General features: G+C 44.1%; 1 protein-coding gene across 1 annotated transcript; it reads right to left on the reverse strand.

Annotated features, from left to right (window-relative positions):
* Positions 1 to 2,116: 2,116 nt before the first annotated feature.
* On the reverse strand, positions 2,117 to 11,084 carry LOC118077390 (keratin, type II cytoskeletal cochleal-like). The gene is made up of 9 exons (XM_060272108.1): positions 10,637 to 11,084; positions 9,183 to 9,391; positions 7,588 to 7,648; positions 7,029 to 7,124; positions 4,944 to 5,108; positions 4,296 to 4,421; positions 3,836 to 4,056; positions 2,757 to 2,791; positions 2,117 to 2,516 (listed from the first exon to the last, which is right to left on the reverse strand). The coding sequence occupies exons 1-9, from the start codon at positions 11,072 to 11,074 to the stop codon at positions 2,290 to 2,292; spliced, it is 1,578 nt and encodes a 525-aa protein (XP_060128091.1). The 5' UTR covers positions 11,075 to 11,084; the 3' UTR covers positions 2,117 to 2,289.
* Positions 11,085 to 14,837: the final 3,753 nt, after the last annotated feature.

Genomic DNA, 14,837 nt, shown 5'->3' on the forward strand with positions numbered 1-14,837 from the left:
GATAAATAGGTACCACTACAGCGGGAAGGTAAACAGCATTTCTGTGTGCTGCTCTGGTTCACCAGAAGCAGCTTTGTCATGCTGGCCAGATGACCTGGAAGCTATACGCCGGCTCCCTCGGCCAATAATGTGAGATGAGCGCGCAACCCCAGAGTCAGTCATGACTGGACCTAATGGTCAGGGGTCCCTTTACCTTTATCTTTGTGTTTTACCAGAGGCAGATTTAGGGAAGTTTGGTCTCAATGGGCACGGAACTGCAACTATGATTTAGAATGGAGTGTGAGAGGTGGAGGGGCACAAAAAATTGTTATTGAACACGGTGCTGTTGAAATCTGAGACCCTAAGGCCCATCACTGACCATATATTTGCATGGTATTGGTGCTCCTGTTGCAATTCATCTTGGATCAGGATGTGCCCCACTAGTGGGTCCTACCCCATCATTGAAAACCAGTGAGTTAGATGGACCAATGGTCTTAGTATGAGGCTGCTTCCTTTGGATGGTATTCAACTAAGTTTTACTCAGAGTAGACCCAGTGAAATTAATGAGCATGACCAGGTTGGTTGAATACTATCTTATATTCCTAACGGTTCAGAGTTTAGCCTTCATGTTTCTTTTCCAAAGAGGTTGTAGAGCAGAACTTTGGGGAGCTCAAAGACTGATTAAGGTCTCTTGTGCAAATGAAATTCCGCCTTAAAGCAAATTGTATGAAAGGAGCCACACACAGTCAGAATCGATGCACACAGCTTAGATCAACAGCCGTTTTATTATGGAGATGGCATGAAATTGGAAAGACTTCAACATAAACACAAAAGTAACCCGGACAACACCATTACTGGCCCCCAACAACATCCAACATACCATCTCAGGACTATTTAATTACTCATCTTCTAACATTGTGTATGCCATCAAATGCCAACAGTGCCATTCAGCTCTCTATATTGGACAAACAGGCCAAACCCTACGCCAAAGGATAAATGGACACAAATCTGACATCAGGAACCACAAGACAGAGAAACCAGTAGGAGAACACTTCAATCTCCCAGGACATTCTATACAAGATCTCAAAGCAGCTGTTTTATTACAGAAAATTTTCAGAAACAGACTGGAAAGAGAAGATGCTGAATTGCAACTCATTAGCAAGCTTAAAACCATGGAGCCACCTGGAATGAACAAAGACATAGGATTCTTATCTCATTATACATGACCAAGCTTTCCTTAGCACCTCAGCCCTTGCTCCCCCCGCAAGACCAATCGCAGTCATTAACAGTCATCAACAGGTTTACCACTCCTATCAGCCCATCTCCCATTCCCATCATCCCCACCCTCTGAATATACATGAGGGTCTGGTGTATTCTGTTTCAGTGTATCTGACGAAGTGTGCATGCACACGAAAGCTCATACCAAAATAAAAACTTAGTTGGTCTTTAAGGTGCTACTGAAGGATTTTTTTTTACAAAAGTAACAAGTAATTATTGCCAGAAATACATCTCCTATCCTTACAAGGAGCCATTGGTCATGGAGCCAATAAACTGATATGACCCTTTTGCTTATTCCAGGTGATTCTGCTACATATTGATTATGCAAAGACCATTCTGGTGTTTATACTTGTTTCCAGACTCTTATACATAATGGCATAACATTCTGGGAATGTTACCCAAGGCCAGGATGAAACCAACTGAGCTGTAGATGTGTTGTTGTTTTAAAAACAGCAATGAATTACACAAAATAATGCTACTATTTTTATTACAAACACTGAAACATGTTCTTTTTCTTTTTTACTGATTTCTGACTCCTAATCCCAAAGACCTTAGCTTGTTAGAAAACCCAGAATGTTTTCAATGAACGGCTGAAACATTTTTGTCTTTTGAAGAGCAATCAAATTTCCCGAATTTTATATAGATAGGGTTTATGTTTTCTGCATTATTCCAAAGAAAAACCTTCCAAGAAAAATGTTCATGGACCCAATATGTTTTATGGAAACCAACATTACAAATGACAATTATTCTTTATTTCCCCTGGAAGATATTTCATATGGAAAGAATGAATGTCATCCCATGATGGTTGGCTTTTATGCAGCATTACCCAAACACTGCCATGCCTAGTTTGCTCCTGCAAGTCAGTATTGCCTAATTTGACTTCTTTCAGGGATGGGGAAACTGGTGGCCCTCCAGTTGCTGGACTTCAACTCCCATCAACCCTCACTGCTGGCCATGCTGGATGGGAGTTGGAGTCTGGTGACACCTGGAGGACCACAGCTGTCTCCACCCCTGACTTAGCCGAGGACACCTTTAGTTCTGGTAGCTCTTTCTGCTTGTGGAGGTTTTCGACACAATCTTCATACTGGAACTGCTCCCCCGGGCTGAACTCATGGTCCCAGATAGGGCCTTGCCGCCAGCAGAGGTGAAACTGCTTCCTCCAGTGCTGAAGCCTCCTCCGTAGCCAAGGCCCATGCCGCCTGCAAGGCCCATGGCACTTCCACCTCCGTAGCTCGTGCCTCCAGATGAATGGACCACAGCTGCAAAGGGACCAGAGGAGAAGTTCAGGATTCATGGATTAATACATCTGAGGAACATCAAAGAAGGCATAAAGAATTCCACAACCTAATATTTCTGTATTGATACAATAACTAGGCATTTCCTTGGGTATATTTCTTGCTGCTGAAAAAACTTTTGATCCTTTATTTCTTTAGATTAGTGGTATGAGATAATTCATTAGAGGATTGTGAGTTTCTGTGATTCATTTGTGTATTACTTACAGATATTTACGGCGCCAACTCCCTCTCCAGCAAGCCTGTTAAATGAGAAAGAGAACAAAGGAAGTCACTTTAATTGTTATGACCCAGCAGCTTGGGGAAAAAATAACAGTGGTTCAAATGCAATTCTGAAGAGCTAATAACTGCCAGTAAGATCACTGTTCTATTCAAGGGCATAGAGGCATTGGCAAGGCTTTAGTTTTCTGTGCATAGAGAAATCCCATTGGGAGCTGCAAACTTGTTCTCATTTACAACTTGCTTTCCATGTGCAGGAAATGATCACTTGAATGAGGACAAGCAATCCTCTCTTCTTCCCCATCACCACCACCACAAAGTGATAAAGCAAAATGGTCTTTGGAGCTGTGGTATCCCAATGGTTGTGTCCAGAGTCAAGGGGCTGTTTGGCAGAGAGTTGTCTGGTGGGGGCCCAAAAGCCATAGTTGTAGCTGTCATCTTTATTTTCCAAACTGCAGTGCCCAGGACATTGTGGGTTTTTTTTAAAAAAAATGGCAGCTACCACGAACCCATGGCAGCATTCTTAGATTGGAACTGCAAACTCCACCCAGAACGGAGGCCTCAGCATCAGCAAGGGACCCAGTGACAGTGAGAGATTCCAGGTGGTAATGGTAGGCCTGGGTGCCCTCCTGCTAAACTTCTCCTCTTCCCAGAAGGCTGGGCAAAAATTTTTGCTTTAGCTTTCAGAGCCCATCAGCATAATGTAAACATTATGGCCAACAAAGGTCATAATTGACCACTGGTCAACAGAGGCCTATAGTAGATATGTGTGTTGTAGCCATGAACAGTTTTGGCTGCTGTGGAGTGGCCCTTTAGATGTTGTTGAACTAAAACTCCCATCATCCTTGACCACTAGCCAATCTGGTGGGGACTGATGGGAATTGGAGTCCAATGACATCTGGAGGGCCATAGTTCCTCCATCTGTGGGCGATATCTTGGTTGGCAAGAAGCCTGGCGGAGATCCAAGAGGAGGATGGGGTCTGTCCATACCAAGAGAGGGTGTTTTTCCACCGGCAGTCTAGCGGTGCATTTCACACTTCACCCCAGCCCAGTTTGGTTCCACCAACCTGCTCTCCTCCCCTTCCAGCAGCTTCCTATAGGTGGCGATCTCAATATCCAGGGCCAGTTTGACGTTCATGAGCTCTTGGTAGTCCCGAAGCTGACGAGCCATGTCTGCCTTGGCCTTCATTAGAGCCTCCTCCAGTTCGGCCAACTTTATCCTGGCATCTTTAAGGGCAAGTTCTCCACGCTGTTCCACATCGGCAATGGCTGCCTGCAGGCTGGCACACTAGGGGAGGGAGGGGAGAAAAGGCAATGTTCTCAGCTCGGAGCAACTTAGGATAATTTAATTAGAATTAATTAAAATATTTGTCATCAGCAAAACAGGTCATTTGAAGCCTAGTACAAAATAAAGTTTATGTTTCTTCCCTCTAGGTTCCCCCCCTACATAGCTCCCACTGCCCCTTGCCAGCTTTGCCATGAAATGCTCCTTTAGTTGAAATTTTCAGCAGCCCTGCGTGGCAGTACCTGTTTTTTCACATTGTCGATCTCAGAATGGAGTCGTTGGATCATGCGGTTCAGCTCAGAGATCTCAGTCTTTGTATTGCGCAGATCATCTCCGTGCCTTCCAGCGGAAAGCTGCAATTCTTCATACTGAGAGGCAAAAAAGGGGCGAATTTATTTCGATTACTGAAGTGCAAACTTTGATGGAGGCAAACCTAGGGTGACCGCTTTTAAATTGCCAAAAAGAGAGCACATGCCTCACCCCTTCCTCAAAAAAAGAGAAAAAACTCCAAAGAGGAGAAAGGAGGACGCAGATTTGCATAAAATGTGCACATGCATATAGATGTAAATTTAGAAATAATTTTTACAGGTCAAATAGGCACACAATGCATCTCCCCATATTGGGAAGGCTGTGAGCAGGTGACCCTCATGCCTGCTCAGTCTGCAGCCCAGGTGCTCATTGGTGATGGGCAACTTCAAGATCCTCCATCTTTTCCTTTCTTAGGGTTCTTTCAAACAGAGGACGCCTTGAGGTACAGGAATATCCTCCAACAGCTCTTCAAATAGGGACTGTCTTCTGTAAGTAAGATACATGGCCACTCTAGATACATGGCTTTGGAGCCCTGGCTCCTCCTTTCAAACCCATCTCCCCATCACTTAAGAACTGCTCACCTTGCTTTGATACCACGATTCTGCCTCAGACCTGCTTCTGTTGGCAATGTCTTCATACTGAGCCTTGACCTCGGCAATGATGCTGTTCAGGTCCAGGCTTCGGTTGTTGTCCATTTGGAGGACGACAGAGGTGTCAGAAATGTGGGCCTGCAACTGGGCTAATTCCTACAGAGGGGGGGGTTAATGAAAGAGGGCTTACCGAGATGAACGACACCCACATCTCTACCACATTCAAGCACTAGTCCACACTGAGCAAGGAAACTTTGCAACATGAAGCTTATTTTAGAGATGGGGAACCTTTGGCTCTTCAGATGCTGCTGGACTCCAACTGCCATCATCCTAGCCGGCATGGCCAAGGGTCAGAGATTATGGGAGTGGTAGTCTAGCAATGTATGGAGCGTTCACCCATCTCTACTATACTAGATGGAATAGTGAGTCCCTAGAACAGTCTACAACCCTGCTTGGAAAAAAACCCACGCCCAATTCTTGCTAATATTGAGGATGCAGTCACCTCAAGAGACTTCTTTGGGGCTTGGTTGGTTAGATCTCAGGACTAACTCTTGGTATTTTGTCTATCCATTCATCTTTCAGTCCCGCTTGTATTTTATTATGGAATCTGAGCGACATATTAAGTAAGAAACAGTTTGAATTAAGCTGCATTCTGTTAACAGGTGCCAAGATTTCAGTAGTGAGCAAGAGGTATACTTCTGGGGCAGCTTCTCAAGCAGAACAGCCAAGATGCTGTTGGAAAAACTGCTGAAATGGCAGAACTGATTGAGCTGTGCAAGATTAAGCTCTGTGGCGACCGCATGGCAGTTGAAATTGCAGCCCAACCCTGTTGTGTGCATGCTCTAGTCTAGTGGGATAGCATTGAACTAGGAAAGCTTGATTTCAATTTTCATTCCAGATCCAATCAAGATAATTTTGATCCGTTTTTGCCGGACCCCCTAAAAGGCTTGGGGCCAATATGCCAATGCCAAACAGCCTATTTGGTACTCTAGCACTGTGATACAAAATAATAAAAGTCAGCAAAATACTGGGTATTTTGAAAGCCTATGGTTTCCTTCCATTAACTACTGGATTTCTTTTTTAAAAAAATGCATTCATAGAAAGAATGTTGGTGGAATTGTCTGGCTTTTACGTGATGGATTATTGCTTTTCTTTAAATCATGTTTGACAAGTGTGTCTTTCTATGATAATATTTGCAACATTAATATCTTGAGATGTATATTATTATTACTTTTGTTCTTTTTAAAATTTGAATGTTTTCTAAAAAGGAGGAAAAATCAGAATCCAGACCTGATCCACATGTTAGCACAGGAGTGTGTGAACTGATTGCTTGTGCTCTTGTTTCAAGGCCTCCCAGTAATACAGTGGTACCTTGGTTTCCAAACGGCTTGGCTCCCAAACAACTCAGCTCCCGAACGTGGCAAAGCCAAAAGTAAGTGTTCTGGTTTGCGAACATTTTTCGGAAGTGAACATCCGACGTGGCTTCCGCGGCTTCCGCTTGAGTGCAGGAAGCTCCTGCAGCCAACCAGAAGCAGCTCCTTAGTTGTCAAACAGTTTCTGGAGTCGAACAGACTCCCAGAACGGATTAAGTTTGATAACCAAGGTCCCCCGGTATATGAAAAGAAGATCCATCCATGCTAGTTTGAATAATTATGCAATTCCTTCAAAGGCTAGTGTAGTCATGTGATGTTTGCATCCACTTTGCCGCACAGCTGCTTCCCTCTAGGATCAGGGCTGGGGAATCCTGTGGCTTTCCAGATAATGCTAGACTCCAGATGACATCAGTCACAGCCAGCATGGCCAATTGTGAGGGATGATGGAAGTTGTAGTCCAACAGTATCTGGAACGCCAGAGGTTTCTCATCCCTGATTTAGACTTCAGCAGGGTAGTGTGGGATTGAGCCACAAAGAGCTGGTTTCCTCTCTGTTAGGATGCGATATGAGTAGAGCCCTAGAGACTGAACTAATTGGTAGCAACCAATGCTTGAAGATGCAAAATGCAAACCAGAGCTGGTTTGGGCTCATGTTGCTAAATTCTTCTTTCTTTCTCCCTGAAAAGACTAGAAGGTGTTCTTACTTCTTCATAGATAGTTCTCAAAAAGTTGATTTCATCAGTCAGGGAATCTACTTCGGTTTGCAGCTCAACCTTGTTCATAAAGGAAGCATCCACATCCTGGAAAGAGAGAAAAAGATCAAAGACCTGAACCCCACAGCCAAAATGAAACCACAGGTTCCCCCTAAAAGTGCAAGGGTTAAAGCATGCATTCGTTTAAAGGGGTCGCCCCATCACTCTGTGCCGAATGTGCTGAAGTTACTGTTATGTATTCAGTGGTCTGTGTTTGCCTGACCTTGAGTCTGGACTAAGGATTCTGAGCTCCTATATCCTGATTTGATACAGGATGTCCAATCACAAAACATTTCAGGATTGGGGCCTCTGCCATTGAACTCTGAGTTGTGATTCGCAGCTTGGAAGTTTAGACAGCCAATCACGTTGGGAGTGGGAGTGGCCCAAGCTTTCAGAAATATATATAAGCAGTTGCTTTGCCCCTGTTTCCCAGTTATGTAGTTCAATAAAGGTTCTTGCTGTTATCTCTCTGTCTTGCCTCATGGAAACCCACCTACACTTCATTACTCACCTTCTTGAGCACCACAAAATCATTTTCTGCACCTGTGCGCTTGTTGATTTCCTCTTCATACCTGTCGGAGGAAGGGGGAAATTGAGTGACTCATTACCACTTGATGAGTGGTGAAAAAAGACCTTCGCATCAATTTCACAGAATTCTTTTAAAGTTTCCCATCGCCATCTGTCACCTGCCACAAAAATCTCCTGGTCTTTCACCAGACTAAAGTAGAAGGATGGAATCCATATGCAAAAAAGGAGGGACATCCCTGTTTGAAGACTGATATTTGCTGAAGCTAAGAGTGATTATAATTCCTTTTATGGTTTATGGTTTGCAATGAACTTTTTTTTTGGTTAAAAACATTATTTTACTGGTTAAAGGTAAAAGTAAAGGGACCCCTGACCATTAGGTCCAGTTGTGACCGACTCTGGGGTTGCGGGGCTCATCTCGTGTTATTGGCCGAGGGAGCCGGCGTACAGCTTCCAGGTCATGTGGCCAGCATGACAAAGCCGCTTCTGGCAAACCAGAGCAGCACACGGAAACGCCGTTTACCTTCCCGCTGGAGCGGCACCAATTTATCTACTTGCACTTTGATGTGCTTTTGAACTGCTGGTTAGTATTCTTTTTATTTTGAATTGCACATGGTGGACACCATAATCTAAAGGTTTTAGGTTGGCCCTGGTAAGAACACTTTCCATGCCCTGCTCCCTCTCTCCATGAATCTACCTCCTCGCCATCTGTCACCATCTGCTCTTTCTTCTTCTCAATTGCTACCTACCACCCGCTTGCTTTCCAGGCGAAGAGCCAATGAGCAAGTAGACAGTGGAATCCACTGCTTCTATCTCTCAGCACCACCACCACTGTTTGCACCAGAGTGAAAGATGGGTGAATGCTGGCAGGTTGCAATGCGGAGGAGGAGGAGGAGGAGGAGGAGGAGGAGGAGGAGGAGGAGGAGGAGGAGGAGGAGGAGGTGGTTCAGAGGCTTTTGTCATGGTTGGGGGCTGCTGGAGTTTGGGCCCTCAGCCCAAAGATGCCCAGCCAAGCTGAATTTTGACATTTGACCAAAAACCAATAAGATTTTCACCTGGCCGAGATTTGCTTCATATTTAGAGCATCAGCAGTCAGCCAAGGAGATCACTAGTAGAAGAAGACAGACAGACTCATTTTCATTTGTCTCTTTTGCACTCTTTTGCCTTCAATCAGATTGCTGCAGTACTTGAAGCAGGGGTTCCAGTGTGGCTGCCCCTGTTGTGGAAAAGCTTTCCTGTTGAAAGACACACACCACCTGCACTTTCCAGGAACAACTGTGTTCCAACAGACTTCCCTAACCGGATAAATGGGTCTTTCTCCTGAGTATCAAATCAGTATTGTCTTCTTTTAAATGAATCTCCTGTTGTTATGCTTTTAACTGGTTGGGGTTTTTTGTTTGCTGTTTTTAACTGCACACCGCCTTGAGAGGATTGTGCAGAAGTTGATTTATAAATTAATTCTGGTCATCATAGAATTGTACATGAGGAAGGGATCCCAAGGATCATCTAGTCCAACCCCCTACCATGCAACGATGATGATGATGATGATGATGATGATGATGATAATTTTACAGTACCCACCTTAACTTGAAGTCATCCACAGTATCCTGCATGTTCTTCAATTCCATGTCTAATTGTGGTCTCAGTCTCGTCATATCATCCACATTTTTTTTAAGAGTACTGATGTATCCCTCAAATAAAGGTTCAAGGTTAGGCCGGGTGGTCTTTTGCTCCTGCAAGAGGCTCCATTTGGTCTCCAGCACTTTGTTCTGCTGCTCCAGGAAACGGACCTGAATGAATCCCACCAAGAGAAAAATACGTTGAATGTTGGCGTTGTGTACAGACAAAACAGAATGCGGGTTGCTAACCTATACCACCATCAAAGGTGATGATATCTTAACATCTTTCCCTTCTATTTTTAAATAGATTGCAACAAATTGTCACAACAAATATTTATATAGAAATTGTGACAGGAAGCTAATGAGCTACTGTAGTATTAATAGCAGCTCAACGAGTGATTAGTATCAAATGATTCAGAAGGTCCAGGAACTTTGCAGATGGTGGATAAATGGAAAGATATAGGAATGAAACGGCGAAGTGTTATCTTTTGACACATGCATCTAATTGTGTCTATTAGTTGCTATTAAAAAAAAACATGGTGAATTTTCTATGCATTCTGATACAGGATCAATTGTGACTTTTATTTTTTAAAAGCTTCTGGTAGGTACCAAGAAGTGGAGTCTGATATCTTGCATGGCTACCTGGTGTTCCAAGTACAACCTCCATCTTTATTCATCTTCTCATTTCTTCCTAGCAATCCCATGCTAAATTCTCCTTTAATCTCACAAATTGCATAAGTGGGTACAGCTATGAGCTATGAACTGGAAGCACCTTGTTGAAATTCCATCATCTCTAGGTCTTTCTCACAAGACAAGCAAAAGCTGAACTCTATGCCTACGCTCCGATGCCTCCCAGAGGCCAGGGAGCGCTTCCGCGGCTGCAGCCCAGTCGCGGAAGCGCTCCCCGGCCTCCGTGAAGGCATCGGAGCGAAGGCCCGGCCTCCGGAAGGCATCGGAGCCCGGCCTTCGTTCCGATGCCTCCCAGAGGCCGGGGAGTGCTTCCGCGGCTGGGCTGCAGCTGCGGAAGCGCTCCCTGGCCTCCACGAAGGCATAGGAGCAAAGCGGATTAATCTGTTCTAGACAAGGAAAAACACCTCCTAAAGCAGCAGGCCCTTCGCTCCGATGCCTTCACGGAGGCCAGGGGAGCTCCCCGGCCTCCGCAAAGGCATCGAAGTGAAGGCCCTGCTGCTTTAGGGGGTGTTTTTCCTCGTCTAGAACGGATTAATCAACTTTCTATTACTTTCAAAGGGAAAGTTCGCTTCGGTTTATGAACACTTCGGTTTATGAACAGGCTTCTGGAACCAATTGTGTTCGTAAACTGAGGTTCCACTGTAGAGCTTGTTTAAACAGGAGCAGGCAGGAACTTGTTTCAAAGTAGCGTAAAGTTTTTAGGATGGCATCCAGAGAGAAACTTACCTTATCAATGAAGGAGGCAAATTTGTTGTTGAGTGTCTTGATCTGCTCCTTCTCTTCCTTCCTCACCTTCTGGATGGTGGGGTCAATCTCCAAGTTCAGAGGCGCCAGGAGATTTGGGTTGACGGTAACCTCATGGATGCCACCAGCACCAGCTCTATAGCCATAGCCACCACCACCTACAATCCAGTACCCAACTCCTCCATGACCTAATCCATAACCATATCCAGATCTGGCAGTAGTACGGTAGCCACCCATGGAGATTCTTTTACTTGCTCCAAAGCCATGGAGGCTTCTGCTCCCAAAGCCACCACTGACCCGTCCAAAGCCTGCCCCACCTCCCCGCGAGACCGAAACCATGCTGAAGCTAGTTCGGCTCCCTGGGATAACAGCGGAAGAGGTGCTAAAATTCTTAGAGACTCTGACTGATTGTTGAGCCATTGTTCCTCCTCAGGGCAAGAAGGGGAAACAGAGAGAAACAGAGAGAGATGAGACAGGATTCCTGGACAGCAAAGGAGAAAGGATCCTCCGGGAAGCTCACACGTTCTCCCTTTTTATCTCATTGGAAAGCTGGGTTTGGGAGCTGGAGATCATAAGGTAATTGGCCTGAATTAATTTCTTTGGTATCTCTGGCATGAGGCCTTTTCCATTATTTTTATTACTTCATGTACCTAACGTAATGTTCTGTGAAACCAAGAGGACTTGCAAAACCAAGTGGAATTTTCTAATCCTGTGTCTTGCTCAATGCAAGACGGCTCTTTTAAAATTAGATTCAGATGCAATACAAAAACAAGTGGGTGAGATTACAGCTATTATTCTGAACAGTAAGTAAAATAAACATTAGCAAGCAGCACTTAAATCTGCCAAATAAATGCCCTGAAGAAGTGGCAAAGCGAACCCCAGGTAGCCTTCGATGCATAGCATTGTGTTCAACGGTCTTTGCTGAACTTCTGAACTTCTATACTCCAAAACTAAATATTTTATAGATGCTGGCTCAGCTATGGAGCCACCCTGCCCTACATCAAAGACATATATTGGCCAGTGCATGTTTTTAGCCATTTGCCAACAGACCACACACCAAAGGCAACCATCAAAGCCTTGTCACAAGGGATAGAATAGGGAGGTAGTAAACATAGATAAAGGGATGCGGGTGGCGCTGTGCTCTAAACCACTGAGCCTCTTGGGCTCGCCGATCGGAAGTTCGGTGGTTCGAATCCCCGGGATGGGGTGAGCTCCTGTTACTCGGCCCCAGCTCCTGCCAACCTAGCAGTTTGAAAGCACGTCAAAGTGCAAGTAGATTAATAGGTACCGCTCCGGCAGGAAGGTAAACGGCGTTTCCATGCGCTGCTCTGGTTCGCCAGAAGCGGCTTTGTCATGCTGGCCACATGACCCGGAAGCTGTCTGCTGACAAACGCCGGCTCCCTTAGCCAGTAAAGCGAGATGAGTTCTGCAACCCCAGAGTCGTCCGCGACTGGACCTAATGATCGGGGGCCCCTTTACCTTTAAACGTAGATAAACATAGAGATAAACAGGAAGAGTTGACCATGTCATATCACTATCTCCTCGGAATTAATCCAGAATAATTTCCCCATAGAAACCTGTAGTTTACAGTGCTGGAGTTTCCTAAAGGCATTGCTTTTAACTTCATATAAATTAACAAGTGACTTTTAATCTTTGAACATTATGGGAATAGAGCATAGCTGTCAAGTTTTCCCTTTTCTCATGAAGAAGCCTATTCAGCATAAGGGAATTTCCGTTTAAAAAAGGGAGAGCTTGACAACTATGGAATAGAGGCGGCCATTTGAAGCTCAGCGAGAGCTGCTGAGGCAGCTCCCTTGAGAATGATTCTCAACTAAGCACAATTTCTTTCTTTCTTTCTTTTTGACATTCCTGTGGTCTTCCTTTGTCAGGTGCAACACCCATTGTGAAGTCAGTGATGCCACAAGTGAGGACCCATATACTCAAATTTGCCATTGGGAGAAACAGGAGGTGCTCATATTGCAACGCGTTGACTACTGCAATGTGTTATACGTAGGGCTCCCTCTGAAGATGGTTTGGAAACTTCAGTTAGTGCAGAATTCAGCAGCCAGGTTGCTCACCGGGGCAAGACGGTTTGAGCATATTCCACAGATCCTGGTCTGACTGCACTGGCTACCAAATAGTTTCCAGGCTCAATTCAAACTGCTGATATTGACCTATAAAGCCTTAAACTGCTCAGGACCGCAATACCTCAAGGTTTTGAGGTATACCGCCTCTCTGCATCTGAACCTACCTGGCCTCTGAGATCATCCTCTGAGGCCCTTCTTCATGTGCCTTTTCCATGAGAGCTTTGGAGGGCGGCAACAAAAGAACAGGCCTTAAAACAAGGTGTATGAAAGGAGCACCCAGACTCAGAATCGAAGCACACAGCTTTGATCAACAGAAGTTTTATTATGGAGATGGCATGAAATTGGAAAGACTACAACATAAACACAAAAGTAACAAGTGCTGTGGTGGTTTGATTACAATTATAGCCAGAAATACATCCCCTTTCCTTACAAGGAGCCATCAGTCATGGAACCAATAAACTGATATGACCCTTTTGCTTATTCCAGGTGATTCTGCTACATATTGATTATGCAACGACCATTCTGGGGTTTATACATGTTTCCAGACTCTTATACATAATATACATAACATTCTGGGAAAATTAATTCACCCAAGGCCAGGGTAAAGCCAGTTGAGCTGTAGACGTGTTATTGTTTTGAAAACAGCAACAAAGAACACAAAACATGCTACTATTTTTGCTGCAAACACTGAAACAATTTCTTCATTTTTTACTGATTTCGGATTCCTAATCCTAAAGAGTTCAGCTTGTTAGAAAATCCAGGATGTTTTCAATGAACCGCTGAAACACATTTGTCTTTTGAAGAGCATTCAGATTTCCCAAATTTTATATAGATAGGGTTTGTGTATTCTGCATTATTCCAGAGAAAAACCTTCCAAGAAAAATGTTCAAGGACCCAATATGTTTTATGGAAACCCAAATTACAAATGACAATTATTCTTTATTTCTTTATTTCCTCCGGAAGGTATTTCACATGGTTGGCTTTTACACAGCATTACCCAATCACTCTTAAGGGTAAAACAAAATATGAAAAGGGAAATCCACTACTTGATTTCCTGATTATATTTTAATGACTACATTGAGGGGGGGAACTGAATCAGGTTTACAGTGTCGAGGGAAGAGGTTTAAGCCTTTTGCCTTTAACATTCGCCCTGCAACTCTTCCCCCTCCCCCACCCGCAAGAAAGAATTATTAGCTATAGAAGGAAACAAGACCAAAGGCCCCCATCCTATTGGATTTGTTGGAAGAGACGTACATAACTCTTTTGCAGAAACCAACAGTGCCGAAATGCCTTTAATTTTGGCTGGATCATGCCCATTATTTCCAGAAAGTAATGAATTGCTTTTATTAGGGGATAATTAATGCATTTTAACTTCAATATGTACTTTATGGCAGATGTGAAAATTAAAAATGTACTTTAAAAACATATGGTTAGCCAATGGAAAGCATAGTAAATGGTAATGGAAGAACTGCATGATGCACAGTGAAATATATAGAACAGACAGATGCCCTGTGTGTGTGTTCTCCAATCCTGATACCTATGGAGAACAGATCTCGCATCTTTTGATGGTCAGAGTGGGAGGAAGAGTAAATGGCAGAAGTATTACATAACTACATCAGTGCAATGCATGAGTGGTGATGAAGCAACTAAGAATATCAGTTATATTTTCATATCGCAAATCTGAATTGACTACTGCATGGCAACCCTAGCAGATGCCGCCCCATCTGTGCTATCCATTTAATCAGTGTTGTGCCACTGTAGATAGTCATGGCTTTCCCCTGGAAACTGAGAGTTTTTAGGAGACACCTATTCTCACAGATATACAATTACCAGAGGAGTTTAAGAAGCAATCCATCTTTCCAGGGAATTCAGGGAGGGCCACAGCTCAGTGGCAGAGAGCATCGCCTTTGCATGCAGAAGATACCAGTTTCAACCCAGATAGGGCTAGGTATATCTATTTGCCATTGAGAAACTGTTGATAAGCACTTTAGATCACCTGTACTGTCTGGTAAGAACTGCTGGATCAGGACGATTCCACAATGTAAATGCAAGCGGTGTTCCAGAGGAGTTTAAGAAGCAATCCATCTTTCCAGGGA

The sequence above is a fragment of the Zootoca vivipara genome, chromosome 2 (assembly GCF_963506605.1).
Source record: "Zootoca vivipara chromosome 2, rZooViv1.1, whole genome shotgun sequence".
In the NCBI taxonomy this organism is placed as follows: Eukaryota; Metazoa; Chordata; class Lepidosauria; order Squamata; family Lacertidae; genus Zootoca; species Zootoca vivipara.